Source organism: Sander lucioperca, chromosome 6, assembly GCF_008315115.2.
Source record: "Sander lucioperca isolate FBNREF2018 chromosome 6, SLUC_FBN_1.2, whole genome shotgun sequence".
Taxonomy (NCBI): Eukaryota; Metazoa; Chordata; class Actinopteri; order Perciformes; family Percidae; genus Sander; species Sander lucioperca.
In genome coordinates, this window is record NC_050178.1 from 9,459,106 (window position 1) to 9,479,985 (window position 20,880).

General features: G+C 40.3%; 1 protein-coding gene across 4 annotated transcripts; it reads left to right on the forward strand.

Moving 5' to 3' along the window:
* The first annotated feature begins 25 nt into the window (after positions 1-25).
* Positions 26-20,673, forward strand: znfx1 (zinc finger, NFX1-type containing 1). Of its 4 annotated transcripts, XM_036002440.1 has the most exons (20): positions 27-544; positions 4,823-4,894; positions 5,000-5,047; positions 5,102-5,949; positions 6,278-6,512; positions 6,683-7,035; positions 7,214-7,393; positions 7,774-7,880; positions 9,385-9,623; positions 9,761-9,883; positions 10,009-10,157; positions 10,471-10,617; positions 10,731-10,848; positions 12,420-12,655; positions 13,099-13,238; positions 13,655-13,787; positions 14,650-14,817; positions 17,039-17,149; positions 17,330-17,425; positions 17,652-20,673. In XM_036002440.1, exons 2-20 carry the CDS (start codon positions 4,849-4,851, stop codon positions 20,103-20,105), a joined length of 5,931 nt encoding a protein of 1,976 aa, XP_035858333.1. In that variant the 5' UTR covers positions 27-544; positions 4,823-4,848; the 3' UTR covers positions 20,106-20,673. The 4 variants fall into 4 exon arrangements, with proteins under 4 accessions (XP_035858332.1, XP_035858333.1, XP_031157659.1 ...); XM_036002439.1 differs by having other exon boundaries at positions 26-544; positions 4,823-4,896; positions 4,993-5,949; positions 12,423-12,655; XM_031301799.2 differs by having other exon boundaries at positions 5,000-5,949.
* Positions 20,674-20,880: the final 207 nt, after the last annotated feature.

Below are 20,880 nucleotides of genomic sequence, written 5' to 3' on the forward strand. Positions count from 1 at the left end.
AAAAAAAAGCATATAGTTTGATAGTTGATTTTACATACAAAACGTGTTAACTTATAAACGAGCTACAACAATTAATTAAAATACTGCTCAATAATTAACGTTAGCTAGCTAATCACACTATACTCTTTGATCACAATAACATGTCTGTATGACTGAGCCATTCTGCTGTGTTAAATGTCCTAGCTAATATTGCTGATAAAAGGCCTACTTCCATGGCACTGTACTCTTAGCCATAGGCGTTAGCTACATACTAAACTGTTATGCAACTGGGGATTTTTTGTGTGCTGATGTTACCTGACGTGCCTCATAAACAAATGCACGTTGCACACTTCTAGGTGTGGTGTGTTCTGTTTATAACGAAAACGAAACGGACAGACTGAGCCTATAAAAAGCAGCTTCTTGAACTAAGCAGTGTGAGCAGCAGGCACAGCTGAGACAGCGACTACCGACGGAAGGATATGCTGTAATGATCGCAAATAGGCCTACCTGCTTCTTTTGTAATGCTTGATGTGGAAATATTAATGTCAAGTGGATTTCAGTCTAGGTAAGTGCTTTCTCTCTTTCATTCTCGCGTTTGGGGAGAGGTTGAAAGAGGCAGCCGGCTAAATTATTAGTGAATATGAATAAAACTGAGAATAAATAAACATCTTATAATCAAAACTGAGTAAGTAAAACAATTAAAATAAAATTATTATTATTATTATTATTATTATTATTATTATTATTATTATTATTATTATTATTGTTAAAATAAAGCATTATTGCGGAGTATAATGTACGACATTTCGATAGAACAAAATGTAAGGCGTTGCCTTTTGCTTGTTTACACTTAAAGTGTGTGTTTTAGCAGCTGTGACAAAAGACATTATACATGCGTTTAAAAGCTCTCATCCGGTTTCTGGTGAAGTGAAACCTATCCCCCATTCCAAGATCTATGCATCCAGCAGAGGGCACACATGCTTTGATTTCCTCAGAAGCTATCCATGGACAGTTAAAGATGATATCACCCTCTTATCTGACTCTGTGACCTTACAAATCATATGCTAATAGTGGAAAACGTGACAGTGGTGGAATATGACTAAGTAGGCCTACATTTATTGTACTTAAGTAAAATTCTAAACTACTTTATAGTACTTGATTTGTGTATTTCCATGTAATGCTAGGCTACTTATTATTTTACTCCACCACATGGAGGCATCTATTGTTTTTACTCCATTCATTAGACAGCTTTAGCGTACTTTACATATTCAGATAGGCCTAAGTAATACAAAATATATATTGACATATTGTTATAGATTGCTATACTGTAGCAATCTATAACAATATGTCAATAAATGCTCTAAATTATTAGTGAATATGAATAAAACTGAGAATAAACATTGTATAATCAAAACTGAGTAAGTAAAACAATTCAAATAATTAGTATTATTAAAATAAAGGATTATTGCGGAGTGTAATGTAAGACATTTTGATAGAACAAAATGTAAGGCGTTGCCTTTTGCTTGTTTACACTTGAAAGCGTGTGTTTTAGCAGCTGTGACAAAAGACATTATGCGTTTAAAAGCTCTCATGCGGTTTCTGGTGAAAAGAAACCTATCCCCCATTCCAAGATCTATGCATCCAGCAGAGGGCACACATGCTTTGATTTCCTCAGAAGCTATGATATCACCCTCTTATCTGACTTTGTGACCTTACAAATCATATGCTAATAGTGGAAAACATGACAGTGGTGGAATGTGACTAAGTAGGCCTACATTTGTTGTACTTAAGTAAAATTCTAAACTACTTTATACTACTTGATTTGGGTATTTCCATATAATGCTACTTTTTATGTTACTCCACCACATGGAGGCAACTATTGTTTTTACTCCATTCATTAGACAGCTTTAGCATACTTTACATATTCAGATAGGCCTAAGTAATACAAAATATATATCAACATATTGTTATTGATTGCTATACTGTAGCAATCTATAACAATATGTCAATAAATGCTCTAAATTATTAGTGAATATGAATAAAACTGAGAATAAACATTGTATAATCAAAACTATACTGTATAACAATGTGTCAATAAATGCTCTAAATATAAAAAGACCAATTAAGTGACATTTCTGTGGCTTTTGAGTTATAAGCGGGATCCTACATAGAAATGCTGGACTTACACTCAAAACTCCATTCAAACCATAACATGTTCCAAATCTTTCATACATTCTGGGTATTTCAACTTTTTAAAGCCACCAATTCAGTTTAGCATAGGTGCAGGAGGGATTTATTTCTGATAAACTGGATGAATTGTCCCTTATGTGTCGAGGAAATTCTCCTAATTAAGTCTTTTTAAAAGCCTCTTGTTTCAGCTACACAATGCAACTTTTATAATATGATGCATTGCTGTAGATCAAACTACCCAACAGTATAAAGGAGTTAAAATTAGCACAACCCTAAACACCTTCAGGGGAGAGGTTACACAGAGGAAACTTCTTGGCTGTTTGTCCGTGTGTACTGTACCTGCTGCGTTGATTTTTATAGATACTAATCTATAAAATCAATAATTCAACATAAACCTCCAGCTGTGTTTCAATGTGCTCTACTTTAGAGAACCATCACAGAACATTCCCTGGAGGTTCTCTGATTGTTATTTTTTTTTAACCTTTAGAGAACCTTTAGGGAGGGAACGTTCTCTGATGGTTACCTGTTTAACCCGTTCAGATCCCCTGACCAGTCCAATGGGCATAACGTTTCTAGGATATCTGTACTGTATGTATCTATGGACGATCATCTGACGCCACCCAAATCCACAAACTTATATTAGTGTAACGCTAGTTATTGTTAGCGTTAACTATTAACTCGTCATTATTACATACAAGTACATTCGGGACGTGGATAGAGTAAGAGCACGGAGACAGCTTCGACCGTGTAACTTGGTCCATTCTTTAATGACACTCTTTAAGCGTAGGACAACTCAAGACTCATAACAAAACGTGCTTCATCATCTCATCATCATATCCCTCCGCCAACCTAACTGTTACTGAATTACAAGCAGGGTACAACATGTTAGATAGCTCCCTTGTTAACTCAAGGAACAGAATACACTATGAAGCTACAATTAATGGAAATATGTGACTTATTTCAGTAACCCTAAAAAGGTCATCTGTTAACTAAATATCCACAAAATAAATCTCATCTTACAGTCTTCCCTTTTTTCAGATGAAATGTCCCCATTTCAATAAATCTCATCTTACATTAGCCTAGTTGATTGAATGTCTATGTCAATCAGTGTAGGCATGGCCAAGCGAAAGGCAAGGAGGAAGCGTAAGGCCCATTTTAATCTATTAATCATATTGTTAATGTCATTTGTGTTTAAATTAAACATGAGGTGTTATACGCATAGCCTACATGTCAAAATATCCTATGAAAGATTAGCTTTTATACAAGACTTTTTCAAAAACATCCGTCTGGTACCTGAACATCGTGATCTGATCTGCACTTGTGACATTCCTCTCTCCAGCTGTCATCTTGGTACGGAGTTCCGACCTGTAAAGACCCGTAGAAACCCAAAGAAAATTCCAGACTTTTGTGCTGCTTTTTGATCTTCCAACGAAATATGTGCCAACGCTATGCAACAGGGAATAAAATTTTCACGTATGAGAAGTTGTTTTACAATATTTTACTGTTACGAACGTGATAGCTTATCACAAGAAGTAACGTTAGGCCCTAGTCCTTTTAAGCTAACATAAAGTTAAGTTACTGTCCTGCTACTAAATTTAATTAACAATAGGCCTAGAGAGCATGTTGTTTACAACAATTTCTGTCTCAAATGTGAGAAAAGTAAGCTAAATAATCAAAATATATCAGCTATAAAATTGTATCTGAATTGGTTAAGTAAAACTTTAAATGCAGGACTTTTACTTGTAACAGAGTATGTTTACACTGTGGTATTACTATTTGCGTTTGCCCTAGGTTTGTGGCAGACTTAGGTGCAAGTATTTGGCTGGGGGTTTAGGGGTCCTCGCTCAAGAAAATGTTATGTTTTTTCAATAAAAAAAAATGCAATTTAATGAATATAATATAAAAGATAATGAATAAATAACACTCAAAATGCTTAAAGACAAAGCTTGCTAAATAAGTCCAATGGGGACCAACTACAACCATTAGCTCTGAGATAAGAAATTTAGTTAGTTTTGATGCTCAATTTATTTTACATGCATTTAGCTTAGGTGGTGCCCAAAACAGTTTGGGTGCTGCACCTAAGCCTTATAATGGGAGGGAAAACCCTAGTAAAAAACCTGAATACTTCTACCACTGCCCTTACAGTGCACATAAATTACACAACCTTCAAATTCTTATGTGATCATGATCAAATGTGTGTTTTCACTAGTAGTTCACTAATATGCGATATGCGATAATGTTGTTGAATATTGCGAACGATATTACTTGCTATAAATAAATATTAAAGTACTCTGTTCTGCTGCCTTCAGTATTCTGCTAAAATACAACAAATAGCTTGTTGAATTTAAAACAAATGAAAGGAAATCATTTCAAACATTCTTTTATTGAACAAATTGAACAGTGACTTGAATATAAAAGGCACCACTAAAAAATAAGTTACATTATAAAGTGCAGTTTTTTATATTACTATTTTCTTTCAACTAACACATAAAATCTCTGAGTGGCTCTCACGATATTCCGCAGCCTTTCGCGATGTTTATTTTTTTATCGTAAAAACAAAACAAAACGATATATTGTGCAGCCCTAGTTTTCACTTTCATGCCATAATTACTTGCCACTCAGAAATCATCAATGTTATCAACCCTAATTTCAGGAACTGCCATATGCACATGCAAGACCATGGAAAGACCGACTTCAAAAACGGGGAGTAGAGGAGCTAGCAATGGTAAATATACAGTATGAGAGGCAATCGAGCAAAACCCTGAGTACAGATCTAAAAACAGGTGTTCATTTTCAAGGTCTCAGTGTACAAATGTCCCCCCCCCCCTAGGTGCTGATATTGGCCAAAATGGAAATGCTAGTGGAGACAGCGGGAAACAAAGAAAAAGAACACAAAGCTGTGGGAGAAACCAAGCTAAAAGGGAGGAGACAGATGGAGGAGGAGTAGGTGTCGGGATGTGTGGGAGAGGCAGAAGAAGAGGAAGAGGAGGACCAGACCCAGGAAGAGGGGGTGAAAGGGGTGCAGGAGGAGAAGGCTGGAAGGAGACATATGGGGGAGGAGGAGGGGAAGGGGGGAGAGGAAGAGGGGGAGCAGCAGGCAGAGGAAGAGGAGCAGATGCAGGGAGAGGAAGAGGAGGAGCAGCAGATGCAGGGAGAGGAAGAGGAGCAGCAGCAGATGCAGGGAGACAGGGAGGAGGAGCCAGACAGAGAGTAGGATGGAGGGGGAGAGGTGGAAATGGAGGAGAAGGGGCAGAGAGAGGTGGGGTAAGAAGAAATGGAGAGCAAGGTGCAGCTGAAAGAGAAGGAGCTAGAAGGGGGATGGCAGGAATGGGTGCAAGCAGAGGAGGACATAGTGTGGATAGAGGGGGTGAGAGAAGAGATAATGTGGGAGACAGGCAAGAGAGAAATGGAGGGAGATCCAACTCTACAGGCAGAGTCTGGGCACCTAGACTGGGCTATAAAACACTGGAAGAACTCTCTGGAGAAGATCCATCTGTAGTGGCCATCACCCTGTCCTCTCACCCTGGCCTTCAAGAGGTCCTGCGCGGGACACAAATGAGGCAGGACCTTGTCGAACTCCTCTGCCTGGTGCTGAGTAAAGCCTTCAAATCACATACAGAAAGATGCACCCTGCAGCACCTGGCTGGCATCATAAAAGATTCAGGCTTTTTCCGCACCATCCTGCCCCACTATCTGGGGGGCATGGGGTCAGAGTTCAACCCCGTCCGCAGGGCACAGTACCCACAGCACCTGGAAAACATCCTGGCTATTCTGTCAAAGGTAAATATGAGGAAGTAAAGAGTAGAAGAACCAAATCAGTTAGTGAATTCAGCTGAAGCATAAATGAAGTAATACGCGAAAAATACACAGTGAGTGCGAGTTTGCACTGAAGTCATTTAGTAGACCCAGAAGAGCTGCCTTTGATAAATGACAAACGCAAGTCCAACCAACAATGTTCAAACTTTTACAGAAACTTTTGTTACAGAAAATGTTCCTCATTATTTTGGCCTGATTGTGCTTCTTTCTGTTAACAGTTCTTAAATTAGTAGTTGAACTCCTAGTAGTTAAATATGCTTTAACTAACTATCCTCAATATAATGCTCATTAGGTCCTCAGCATCTTTCCTGCTAGCTCTATCGAGGCTGTGAGTTTGCTACTGACGGTGCTCAATGCCTCCATCAACAGCCTGAGGGCAAAAGGAGTGGACATCAAGCCTGAAATGGAGGAGAGCGTGGAGAGTATTCAGAGCCTGATCAAGCACCTCGAGGAGAGATCCTGGGAGGGTACCCTGCGCTCAGACAAGGACACTTATGCCCTCCTTCCCACTGGAGGTAATAACCCAGGTAATGGCCTCCTATAGATATCTTTACTGAAATGCTGTTTTTTTGTTTTTAAACATGTTGATACCCTGCCCTCAAGCCAACACTGCAGAAAAAATATTTTGGGATGAAATAATTGCCACCCAGTTTTATAGATACGTGAGTAACTGAAACTCCCACTATTTCTAACCCAGGTGAAGAAGAGCAGCAAGATTTCAGGACCATATCCATCTACCCAACTCCTGAGGAGTTCCATCAGGAACACAGGCCCTTTCTTAGACCCAACCTCACTTCTCGGCGCTACACAAACACCCACGTCTACCTTGACACGCACTTCCGGCTACTGAGAGAGGACTTTGTGCGGCCACTCCGTGAGGGGATCCAGCAATTGCTTCGGGACCAAATGGACAAGGGGAGGAGTGATAATCCACTGAAGATGAAGCGATTTGATGACATCCGAGTGTATTTGGACACAAAAGTGGTGGTGCCCAAGTGCACGCCGACTGGCCTTGCCTACATAGTCCAGTTTGACATTAAGCCACTTAAGGTACGTCTCTGGATGGACTTAGATGTTTGTTACATTTAGTGTGTATATGACATCTGACTAATACAATCAAGCACATTTTTAAGAGAAACAATGGCATTTTGCTAATTGAATAGCAAATGGAAAGACATACTGTATATTAACATGTGTAATAAAAATATTTCCTCCATCTATCCTACAGTTTGTGGTCTGGCAGAACTCCAAGAGGCTAATCTATGGGTCCCTGGTCTGCCTGTCGTGTGATAATTTTGAGAGCTTCTTATTTGCCACAGTGTCAGATCGGGACCCCAAACAGCTGCGGAAGGGACAGGTCCAGATTGCCTTTACTGAAGAAAGCAGATTGAAGTTGGCCAGAATTGAGGTGAGCAGTACATTGTTGATAAGGGCAGAATGCATGCAATTCTGGATATGGGTTAGGGTTTAATTTCAGCCACTTAATCTGCAAACACTGTAGCTGAATCGAAATTTAGTTGCCAGTTTTTCAGGTACATAAGCAAAAATACTGAGAGGCGTTTCCTAATATTTAGTCCACCCTTCACTGATATACATGGGGTTGACAAAAGATTAAAAACACCTCTCAGTATAACTGTATAGCACATCAAACTGCAGCTTCCAAAATGACCACCAAGGTAAATCAACACCTCTCAAGACTGTTAAGATAGAGGATAGGTGCAGGGTGGGGGAATGTATGGTTTTATATGAAACAGATATACAAAGGACTAAACATGTTTTATCTCACAGAAAGATCAATCGTTCCTGATGATTGAGACCACTGCCTACTTTGAGGCCTATCGCTATGTTCTAGAGGGCCTACAGGAGCAGGAGGAGGACAACCTGCCCTTTCAGAGGTAGGAGTGTGTGTCTGCGTGTTTGTGTGCTGTGGAGGAGTTCTACCATCAAGGTCATAGTTTTTATATAATCCCACAGCACTTTGAAAACGAGTTTACATGTAGATTTTTTCAAAGGGCAGCAGGGGGGAGAAATGGTACAAAGCAAATTCAGCAATCATGGTTTTAATTGGCATGATTTAATTATATCGGCACGGTATTCCCAAAAAGCTATCACGCATGGGTGAGTTCAAAAGTTCGGTTATTGTCTGCACTCCCAATGCCCTTCATAGATACCACAAAGTAATGTATTATATGGGACACTTTGTTGTCCATCTGTCCCAGACCTTTCTCTTGTGACTACCTGAAAATACTAAATAAATAACAGTTTTTCCTTCTTAAGTGCACCATGGGAGTTATCAGTTACAAAGCATTGTTTATCGAAAATAGTTCTCCTTTTTCTTGATGTTTTTGCCTAATGTTAGATGCTAATTTGTGTGGTGCAAACAGTGCAGCCTGGTGGGCGTTTCCCCTGAGAACCATCTCCAGCTTTTCCTGGTAAACCCTCAAACACCCCCTACCTCAGCTGGGGGCATGTGAAGAAGAATTATCCAGCTCTCCCACCGTTTTCCTTTACCTATCATAACTAAATTCATGCTTTTGAGCTTGCATTTAAAGACTGAAGAATAACACCTTATTCTGCAAATGAAAAGTTGAATTCACAGGCAACAAAATGCACCTTTTGCTTAATTGAGTACACTTTGCAGCTAAAGGCTTACTTGGTCTGGTATCATCTAGTCTCGCTTTGCCAGACCTTCCTCCACATCGCTGCGGAGGAGAGTCTGGCTAGCCCACACAGCATTCCGGGATGGGTGAAAATGTGCTCTGGTTTATTGGCATTTCTTTAAACCAATCACAATCGCCATGAGCAGCACTAAGCGCCGGACAGAGCCACGGTGCTGCTGCAAAATAGACTTGGGAAGGAACTTGTTTTGGTGGAACGTGTACGTTTAAAAGTTGTTTTAGTCGTGCAACAGAAAACTCAGATTGGCCAGATAGTCTAGCTAGTTGTTTGGATTTACCCTGCAGAGATCTGAGGAGCAGTTAATCATAGTCCTCATAAATTGACTGGAGTTTAAAATTCCAACACAAAGAAAGTGGAATTTAGATAGATATTGCTAAGTAATTGGCATTATTGAATCAGTCCCAATGGCTTTATGACTCTTCTCTACTTGTGCTACTGTTACACTATGTTTTTAACATTACCATTATCCTGTAAGTGCCACTTGTGGCCACTGTTCAGCAAAAGTTACATAAGCTCCCTTTAATCGTAAAAACTAATTAAGCTTTAACATGTTTATTGCAGTGGATTTAACTGTACATTTTAATCGTGGCCTACTACGGAAAAACATTCTTTGGAGAAAGGAACATATTATCAAGGATCTATTAGTGAGAAGTTTCTACAGCCTCCTTTTACACAGATAGTAGACGCTAAAAGATGTAATTCTCTCCATAATGCATCCAGGTACATCGTGGAGTGCAGCACAGAAGTGCATCCCCCAGCTTATCTGCAGAGAATAGATGTTTATGACCTTTCATCTGTTGCTCACCCTGACCATAAGGACGTTATACTGCCCTTTCACTGCCTGGAGGCACGGGCCTGGCCGAGCATGGAGAAGCTGGGGCTGGATGAGTCTCAGATGAGAGCCTTCCAGCTGGCCCTCACAAAGGAGCTGACCATCATACAGGGACCTCCTGGCACTGGTGAGGCATTGTAAACCCATTGTTGGATGTTGATGACTTAATTAATTTGTGAATGAAAGAAATGTCAAATGAATTTCACACATTTGTTAAATGATAAAATCCCTTACATTAAAATCAGGAATCTTGCATTTTCTCAGGAAAAACCTACGTTGGCCTTAAGATTGCTCAGGCTCTGTTGACAAATCAGGATATTTGGAGAGGCAACGCTCCGATGCTGGTAGTGTGTTACACTAACCATGCCCTGGATCAGTTCCTTGAGGGTAAGCAGTGATGCCAATAATTTCAGATCTGTTTTATATGTTGTTTGAGTGGTTTTGGGATTTAAAACAGTCTCTTAACAACAAACAAAGACACATAAGCTTTCTGTTTTGCCTTTGCTTTTAAGGTATTCATAAATTTCTGCCAGAGGGGATAGTGAGAGTAGGAGGCCGCAGCAACAGTGAGATCCTGAAGCGCTTCAATCTAAGGGAGCTGACGCACTCACATGGCTTCAGACAGAAGCTGCCGTCTCACCTGCGTCTAGCGTATAATCAGGTAGGATGCTGACTGACCTACAGTGTGGCTCGTATAACTTAGTGTGATGTTTCAAGTTGCTCCACACGCAATTTTAATGCATATCAATGTGTTGAGACTAGGTTAAGATAATTCCTACTAGTTTAGCCTTTTATATTCTATAAAAAAAGTCTTTAAGTTTATCATGCTAATGTTGTGTTTTGCACATTTTGTACTTCATCTTTTTGTGTCATATTCATATGCTTGTCACTTTACTCAGCTTTATAAGTTGCCATACATTACATTCTTGTGTGATGTCGCCACCTAATCACTGTATTAATAACCTGTTTAACAGATTCACAGGCAGCTGTGTGAGGAGGAGAGGGAGATCCAGAGTCAGAGCATGAAGCTGGAGTGTTCTCTGAAAGGCGTCCTGCGTGAAGTCTTCTTACGCAACTTTATTTCATCCAGACACTGGGACAATCTACACAACCAACCACCAGTGAGGGAATAAAACATACACATCTTATGTATATGTGTAAACTGAGTACAACTGAATAGACTGAACAAGACAAGTGCAAACTCATCAGTTGCTGTTTATGAAATGATTTGTAGACTCAGGATGATTTTGTGACCTGGGGTGAGAAGAAGTCCAGTCTGATGATGGAGTGGTTGGGTATCGGTTCCACCGTCTTCCTGCAGAGGGAGACAGAGAATGCAAATAGAAATGAAGGTAAGGCTTTTAAAGGGGAACCATGCAGTTTTTTTAGCTTAATTTACCTTACTTGAACAGCTTCGGAGTCATTGGAATGGTTATGTGACTTTTTTCGGGTTGAAAGTTGGTCGTCTCGCTCCCCCCTAGCGCCTATGAGTGGAAAAACCACCCTTGCAACTTTTGCCCGGCGAGCCGCCGGCCTCAGCGTCAGGAAGGATCGCGTGATATCAGGTCTCGCGATGTAACGAATTGCTTCACGGCACTGCTCACATACGCCCATTCAGGAACCGGCTAACAAGGTAGCGATGGAGTTTTTCACACTATTGTCATGGCAGAGCTGGCTAAAAAGAAGCAGAAAGCTAGGAAAGCATTGTCGGAAGAACAGAGAAAGAGGAAACAGCAGACTGACCGAGCGAGGAGTCAGACACAAGTAAACGTAGGAGCTGCCAAATATCTATTCCGAAGCTGTAGGGGGAGCTCTATATAGAAACCTGCGAGCAAAAAGCGAGAAATGGCCAAAAACTGCATAGCGCCCCTTTAATGTAAGTGGTGCTCCACAGTAACGGTGTAAGAAGATCTGATAATTGGCTTCTTTTCACTGATTGTAAACAGCACCTGAAAACTCTGTGATAGTGTGAATGGATCATTTTAACCACACAAGATTCCCTCCACAGAGGTTTTTTTACATTTTCCAAGCAAACAAGTGAAAACTTGAATTGCACAGATGCATTTGTATCGTAACTATCCTATATCTATATATCTATATGTTCATACTACAGCAGTGACAACAGAACATCAAGTGTTGCTTTTGTAAAGCTGTTTCACCTTGCTATTGTTGGGATGCAGTGAAAATGTTATTGACTGACCAGCTAAAAGAATTACATTATTAAAGAAGTAATGGGAATGTCAACCAGCAGACACGTAAGACCTGTACTGTCATTACTTTTACTAGCACTTCATCATTACAGATTAATATAAATGGCCGAGAAGCATTACAATGCTAAATATGTGTTTAAATGAAAAATATAACTTTAGCAAAGTAGAAGCTCCCTCTCTCCAATTGTCCATCTTTATATTAAATTGATGTGTTCAGTGCCTGACACCTAAACTCTGTCTTTTAAAGTCAACTGTTCCGGGCAACTGTCATTACCTTTCAGTCCAGAGCAATGTGTAGGACGTCGGCCAGGTAGCCCTTGCAGTTCCATGTCAGCAGTCTCCAAACCAGTTGAAATGAACACTTAGGAGCTCCAAAAATGGCAAAATGACCCAAATTCTAAACCCTAAACAGCTCCAGTTGCATTTTTAAATCCAGCACCCAGTTCCAATAGACACTTTTTATAATTGATGATTATATAAACCAAGAACTTCAACCATTTATCATGGTATGTACAGTATATAGACAAATATTGTCTGTCCCCTCTCCCGCATACCATGTTAACTTTCTGTATTTTAGGACCTTTCCTTTTTTTATGTCTTACTACGCCCCATGCAACGTTATAAATTGTCAGTGAAAACAAAAATTCTGCAGGTGTTGTACTGGTGCATGAATCCTTCTCATACTGATTCTTACTGCAATGTGTTGGATATAGCAGCAGAGGAAGAGATGGAGCTGGATGAGGAAGACAACCTCATTGAAATCGCAGAGGAAGCAGATCTGATCCAGGCAGAGCGGATTATTGAAGACAACATTGGTCCCAAAGGTGGTAGAGATGGCAAAAAGAACGGAGACATGGAGGAGGCTGTCAGAGCGGTAGAGGAACTGATGCTGGCTATGAACCTGGATAAAGCTGAAATACAGGCTGAGCAGAGCGAGGAAGGATGGGAGGTAAATGAAGAGAATTTTTTAATGTGGAGATTGTAATGAGCATTTTACAAGTCTAACATTTTTGCAATCCCTGTTCAATCAGGCAAACTGATTGAGAACGGTATTTCTTTTTAGCAATAGTGGACTGGTTGGAGAGCAGCAGATGCATGCACATGCTAACAGTATTTTTAAGAGTTGTCCAATAGAAACCTATGTTCCAAACAGTCATAGTTTCTACAGACCATGGCTAAATACACTACTTCTGTGTCATGCTGTCGCCTTGACACACTTCGCCCTCCATTAAACTACAGCTCACTCTTTAATGTAAATTTTGATTTGAAACAAACTAAGAGACTGCAACATTCTATTTCAATTAACAAGCAACAAAAATACTACCAGATTAGCTCTAAAACGGTTAATAAACTGAGGCTCTGGAAGTTCAAAAGTTGTTTTGATCTGTACAGATGCAACGGGCCCAGAAAAGAAAGCTGAAGAACAAAATCAGGAAAGAGCTTAGGAATAGCTCAACCATGACTAAAGAAGAGGAAGATGCTGTCTTGGATATTTGGACCCTCAGCCAGCCGGACAGATGGAGACTCTATCGGTAGACACTTTTCTTTTTTCTTTGTGCACTAACAATGTGCCTCTTTTTCAACTCTTACCTTCAATCGCCTCTCCTAGTACCTTTCTTACATTTCTGTTCTCTTCATTTTTCTTCCTCTCTATATCTGTTCCCAGTGTGTAAAATTAAGTCAACTAATCACCAGGACAAGACATAACACGTTACATGGACTGTGAGGACTCTTGTTAACATCGTTGTAAATATTATTTAAACTAACAAATGGCAAAGCAATTTCCTTCCAAGACAGATATGATATGTTTGGCACTTAGAGTAATATCAAGTAACACTTCGGCTCTGATTATACTTCCAGATGCAGAGCAAATAATGAGTCTACGGCTTCCAGATAATTGAGTCAGTTGTGACAGTGTTTTACCATTATTATTCCTTTGTGTCTGCAGGTTGTGGGTGGCACGTTACAGGGTAGAACTTTGCACCAGAATCCAAGAGACTGAAGAGGATTATCAGAACGCAGTGGACAGATTGGCTGATGTAAAACGTGAGGAGAACCTCTGTCTCCTGAAGGAAGCCACGGTACAGTACAATTGCAGCAATGAATAGTATGCATGTTATTTGTTCAATGATCCACCAGTAGATCCTTGTTTAATCAAAACTTTAACACAATTTTACAGTCTACTCGATAATCGCATATAATAATAATAATAATAATGTGCCTTGCACTGTTGTTGCCTGAAAGGTGCGCAACATTAAATACACAATATATCTCTATTTATCTATATAAGTACGGTCCCGGGTATACTGAAGTAAAGCAACACTGGAACTAGTAGAAAGTAGCACAAACTTTTCATCACACGGCATCTGTGGATCACCGTGATACTAAGGCGAGGTTGCCAGGCAATCAGCGAAGTCTCCAGGAGGTTACTGCGCCCGGCCAAGAAATAGTCCGACACAGAACCCAAACTGCAACTTCAGCTTTAGCGCTGAATAAACAAATAACATATAATGTGTTAATTAGCAAGCTTTAGGTGCTGGTAGGCAGATTTTGTTACCTTTGGAAAGAGCCAGGCAGGCTGTTTCCTCCTGTTCCCAGTCTTTGTGCTTAGATAACCAGCTGCTGGCTGTAGCTTCCTAATTATTGCACAGACATGAGAGTGGTATCAATCTTCTCATTTAACTCTCAGCAAGAACGTGAATAAGAACATTTCCAAAAAGGACCGCACAACACATGTATTGTTATAATACATTTTGTAACTGTGGGTCTGATACACAAAAGGTTAAGAGAGCTGGCACTGTAGTCTCAAAAAGTCAACGCTATTAAATAGGCTGGCATTACAATGAGTATTTCTATACTTAAGGGCATCAATACAAATGTGTGTAATATAATTAATCATGAAAAAGCAGAGGTGTGTAGATAAACACATATACTGTCCATCAGGTTATTGGCATGACAACAACAGGGGCAGCCAAGTTTCGTAAAGTTCTGCAGAAGGTGCGTCCCCGTCTGGTGATTGTAGAAGAGGCTGCAGAGGTTCTCGAGGCCCACACCATCACCACACTGAGCCAGGCATGCCAACACCTCATCCTCATCGGAGACCATCAGCAGGTAAGAATCCACACAGAAAAATAGGACAATTATTCCTAACCTCTTTGTTTCATCTCATTATACTCTGCATGTCAATGTGTGCACTGGTGTATTTTAATATGCCATCATCCTTTGACTGAAATTACATGCCTAGGTGAAAAATAAAAGGACAACCTGTCATGAGGGAATTTCTGTATTTGTGTGGTTGTCAGTATGTTTGTGTGTGTTGCCTTGAGGGAAATGACAAAAAAAAACAAAAACATCCCTTGCCAGCCATTACAAAATATATAGAAGAGTGATATGCTGAATTGCAGTAGACTATTACAACAACTTGTCAGGGCCTGCCAAGGACATATGGCCAAGCAGCCTGTCTAGCAATCTGCAGAATGCGATCACAACTACACACAGTTCTATCACACTTTTCAATATTCTGATCTGGTCTCTTCTTGCTGTGTAACTTTATTTCTGCTGTTTTCCTAATATTTGCTCGTTGTACTGTTTATGCATGAATCTATGCATGCATTTGAATATACAAAGAAACCTGACTTTCTTACAGTCACACTGAAAGTTTAACAAGTATAAGAATGGAATGCAAAATAGAGGCTTGGAAATCAATGGTCATTTTTATTCATCACGTGCATCAGATTAATATAAAAGTAATTTACCACTGTGTCTGAAGCTCCATTTACTTTTTTATACAAGTTTAATGTGCAAAATCCATAAATCAATCAAAGTACCTCTGATTTATCAATTTAAACTACAGCACAATTAAATTAGTACAGGTGTGGTAAAAAAAATGTGTGTGTATATTATATATATATATATATATATATATATATATATATATATTATTTACTCACACACACACGTATACAGTATATACAGTATATATATTTAGCAAGTAATCAAGACGAGGTATTCTTTTTATGATTACGATTTTTTATTTTATTAACACAGGACATACAACTCACGAAACAACACCTCCCCATCTGAACCCCACCCCACCCCCCCCACTCGACTTCATCACCCCCTCCCTATACAAAATTCGATACAAGATGAAATAAAAGCCATTCAATACAATCAAATAACAACAAAATAAGCAACAAACTGTAAACCATAAAAACAAACAAATCATGGGGTCATATATATGATAACACCGTAAGCACATTGCATACATCTATCCCCAGTATATGACATCCTAGGAGCCCTCCAAAGAGCTCAGGTACTCGCCCCATTTTTTAGTGTAAACACTTAATCTTGCAAACCGTTTGTATGGCATTTTTTCAAACGCTGCTACTCTCGCCTATTCTTAAGCATTACTGGGTTCATCCTCTTATACACCTTCAGTAAGATGAGGTATTCTGATGGCACAACTATGTGTTTGTCTGTTTGTTTCATGGGTTTAAAGCCATTTGATAGTATTTTATTTTGATTTTAAGTGTTTAAAGCTTTGTTTTTGTGGAACTCAAAGTTAAATCTGTGCATGTAATGGAGGTGGATGGATCACACTTTCCAAGTAAAATAAGCTTTGGCATTGTTGTGCTGTTCATTAATCACAGGTTTGGTGTTGAATCGAGCAGAACACAATGCTTCACATTTATACTAGAATTTGTCTTGCCTCCCCCACACCCCCTCCCACATACATGCACAATCACACTCTGTCCTCTAGCTAAATTAGGTTTGCCAACACACACAAACACTCCCACATACTGTATAGACAAAAAAGCAAAAACTTAACAGGACAGGAAAAGAAAGTTAAAGTTCATTTGCATACATTTTATATTCCCATCCAGTCACCTTAAAACAGAAACCCTTAGCAGAATATTGTTCATCGGGTCTAGGCTTACTACTGTGGTTGCTTCCACCTGTCTGGGAACTGTGTAATAAGTATTTACTAACATTTACATGACTTCAAATGCTCCAATCACCTTAGGCATGTGACCATGAAAGTCCTCTCTTTATTCTTCACTTGCATGGTTGTGATCTAGGGCTCTTTAAATATGCTAATATAAGGCAGTAAATCAAATTAACTTAATCACCACTGGATGGAAAAGCCAAAAGCTGGAAAAAGGTTAAGAGAGACAAGACTTGCATATTGATTATAAAAGCATATTTCTGTTCCCTAAAAACCTACATTAGGTCACAAAAGGTTCTCAGTTTGTACAGCAAATAAAAACTAAGTGATATGAAAACTGAAGTGTTTAAAGCATATGATGCACATGTGATTTTTTCTTTTCTTTAGCTGCGCCCCAGTGCCACAGTATATGAACTTGCTAAGAACTTCAACCTGGAGATGTCCATGTTTGAGAGGCTGGTGAACATGGGACTTCCTTTTGTCAGACTCGACTACCAGGTTTGTGTTGCATCTGTTCATTTGTTTATCTTATTGCAGGATCTATTGATCAATAAAATGATTAGATGATGCAGTTAAGTTGAAAGCATTACACTTGAATTGTTATGTTTGTAGGTGCATGTATGCCTGTGTACCATATGTGAATGCCTGTGTTTATCTGTGTTTTGGTCTATTTTTCAGCATCGTATGAGGCCAGAAATTGCCCGTCTTCTGACCCCACACATCTACGCAGAGCTGGAAAACCATCCCTCTGTGTTGGACTACGACAATATTAAGGTACATATTTTATTTGCTCTCCTGCTGCGTCTCAATTCTGCTTGTTTTTCTCAGCTGTGAATATCTGTTTGCTTGCGTGCATGGATCAAAAGTATCTGCATAGTGTCTTAGACTTTAAAAAAAAAATGTTTTTTTGTCAGTTTGGCAAAGTATACAATATTCAAAAGAATATGATAAATATCAAATAATAACTTAGAATATGTTTTTATCAATTGCTGTCTTACAGGGCCTAAATACCAATTTATTCTTTGTGGAGCACAACCACCTAGAAGAAGAGATTAAAGATGGAAAAAGCCATCAGAACAAACATGAGGCAATGTTTGTAGTCTCTCTTTGCCGCTATCTTATCTTACAGGACTACAAACCAGAGCAAATTACCATCCTCACGACCTATACCGGGCAGCTCCACTGCCTGCGCAATCTCATGCCTGCCAGCAAGTTCACAGGGGTCAAAGTGCATGTAGTGGACAAGTACCAGGGAGAAGAGAATGACATTGTCTTGTTGTCTCTGGTCCGCAGCAACCGGCAGGGTAAAGTTGGCTTTTTGAACATTCCCAATCGAGTCTGCGTAGCCTTGTCTCGTGCCAAAAAAGGTCTCTACTGTATTGGCAATAGGTCAATGCTGAGCCAAGTCAAACTGTGGAGCAACATCTTCCACACCCTGGGGGAGAAGGACCAGGTTGGGAGTGCTCTGACCCTGTGCTGTCAGAATCATCCAGATCAACAGGTAAAAGCCTCTTGTGCTGATGATTTCAAACAAGCCCCTGAGGGGGGCTGCACCAAGCCTTGTGAGTTCCGTTTGGAATGTGGCCATGTTTGCTCAAGTGTGTGCCACCCCTACGACCCGGAGCACAAGAAGTACCAGTGTCTTAAAAATTGCCAGAAGATTTTATGTGATCTGGGACACAGGTGCACCCTTCTGTGCCATAAAGAATGCCCAGAGAAATGTCCAGTGAAGGTTGAGAAGATCATACCCCAGTGTCAACACACTCAGATGGTTCCCTGCCACAGGGACCCGCGGACATTCACATGCAAGGAGCCTTGCCAGAAGCTGCTTCCCTGTGGGCATCCATGTCATTCATTGTGTGGGGAACAATGCACCAATCAGTGCAAGGTGAAGGTCACCTTAAAACTAAAGTGTGGCCACAGCCAGCAAGATGCATGCTTTTACAAAACTCACATAGAGCAGCCTGAATGTAGGACCCCTTGTGAGGAACAGCTAAAATGTGGCCATGCCTGTCATGGTAACTGTGGCAAGTGTTATCAGGGACGGTTCCATTACCCATGTTTTCACCACTGTGACCGTCTCCTGATTTGCTCTCACAAGTGCAGGGAGCCTTGCACTCGTGATTGCCCCCCCTGTCAGGAACCATGTGAGAATTGCTGCGTGCACAGCAAGTGTATGAAGCCATGTGGACAGCCCTGTGCTCCGTGCATTGAGCCCTGTGCTTGGCAGTGCCCTCACCAAAGCTGCAGTAAGCTTTGCTATGAGCCATGCGATCGTCTGCCATGCACCCTACCCTGTGCCAAGACCTTGGATTGCGGCCACCCATGCATTGGTCTGTGTGGAGACAAATGTCCAAGCAAATGTCGCATTTGTAATCACGATGAGGTCACAGAGATTTTCTTCGGCACTGAGGATGAGCCTGAGGCTTTCTTCATTCAGCTAGAGGACTGTGGACACATCATTGAATACACAGCCATGGACCAATACATGGGGATGGATGACAACCAGCTGGCAAATGAAGGAGAGCAGGTGGCCATAAAACTAAAGGAATGTCCAAAGTGTCGAACACCAATCCGCAAGAATCTACGCTATGGATCTCACATCAACCGCAGCCTGTCTGAAATAGAGATGGTAAAGGTGAAGATAAACGGACGTCAGGTGGATATTGAAGAGCACAGGAAGGCCCTTCAAAATCAGTGGGAGGACAACCTTCTCCTCCATGAAATGCATCACCAAGAGGAATATATGCATATCAATAACCAACTGGAAAGAAAATATCTCACAGCAAAGCATCTGTGGGTCCTGGAAAACAAGATGGACTTCCTAATAAGAGTTGCAAAGCTGAAGAAGGTCCAAAGGGAAAACATGTCAGCCATGCATAGCAACAGATTAGGAAAGTATTTTGAGGAGTTTGAGCACTGGCTCAACAACCGGCACCAAAAATTCACAGACCAGCAGGTCTTTGATTTGCAGAGAGAGCTACGGAGAATCACCCTCCTGACTGAACTCAACGCCCGTTGCCATATGGCAGAGATGAGAGGACAAAGTGACAAAATCAATTCCGAGGTACAAACAATAACCAAGGTTTTGGAAAAATGTGGCCAATTTACTGAACAAGACCAATGCCGAGTAGAAGAAGCCATGAAGGAACTAGACAACATGCTTCCACTCACAGGCTTAGGGATCAATGAGGAGGAGAGAAAGATGATCGTCTCGGCTATGGGAATGCGGCCTGGACACTGGTACAAATGTCCCAATGGCCATGTCTATCTTATAACAGAGTGTGGAGGGGCTATGGAGAGCCGACGCTGCCTTGATTGTGAAGCTACTATTGGTGGGGGCAATCACACATTGGCAAGTGGCAACCAAGTCGCCTCAGAGATGGATGGGGCACAGCACCCTGCTTGGTCTGAAACCAACAACCTTCTAAACTTTCATCAACTTGACTTGTGAAAAGCCATCTTAGAGAACTGTCGTTGCCTTCTCAGTCCCAACTGTGCTAATGGCAACAGGTTATGATTTTACTGTTTTTTTAATTATTCATGCTGGACTAGGAAAACAACTCTACAACAAATACTGTACTGCTTGAGACCATAATCTTCTTGCATGACATTTACTTTTGAAACTCTTCATTGAAAATACAGACTTTCGTAATAGCAATACTCTGTGACACCTCTATTTCAACAAATATCCATTTTGCTACTTTCTCTTACACATTTAGATATAGTGTGCAGTGGTTTTGTTTTAAAAAATGCTTTGCTGCAGAAGTCATGAACCAGGGATATGTAACAAGTCACAGAATAAGTGATAGATGATAAACAATTTAATTTTAAATTCTAAATAATTTGTCAATTATTAACTGTCACCCTCTCCTACTGTATGTTTAAGACTATTTCTGTAAGTAGCAGTTGTCCTTTTCCTAAACAATAGGTGGCAGTAAAACACTGTAAAAGAACATGACTTGATATTTATCATGCTTGCAACTTACAACAAATGGAATAAAACGTGTTTGAATCCATAAGCCCATTGTTTTCTTAATTTTACACACATGCCATAATGTAAGAAACACCATCAGGGAGAGCAGTGCCTTCAAAAGCAGGGTTCTGAAAATATAATTAGGGTTAAACTGCATGCTTATTTTTATGCTTAGCAGAAATTATTAACATGTTAACTTGTAATGCTGCTACAAGACGTGTATTGAAAAGCAACACAGTAGTACTAAACACAG

Excerpts from the sequence above, each read along its gene's own strand:
- znfx1 (XM_036002439.1), top strand. The coding sequence starts at position 4,849 with ATGGAAAGACCGACTTCAAAAACGGGGAGTAGAGGAGCTAGCAATGGT. Across the intron at positions 7,394-7,773 it reads TGAAGTTGGCCAGAATTGAG|AAAGATCAATCGTTCCTGAT; the intron begins GTGAGCAGTACA and ends TTTATCTCACAG. Across the intron at positions 10,618-10,730 it reads ATCTACACAACCAACCACCA|ACTCAGGATGATTTTGTGAC; the intron begins GTGAGGGAATAA and ends AATGATTTGTAG.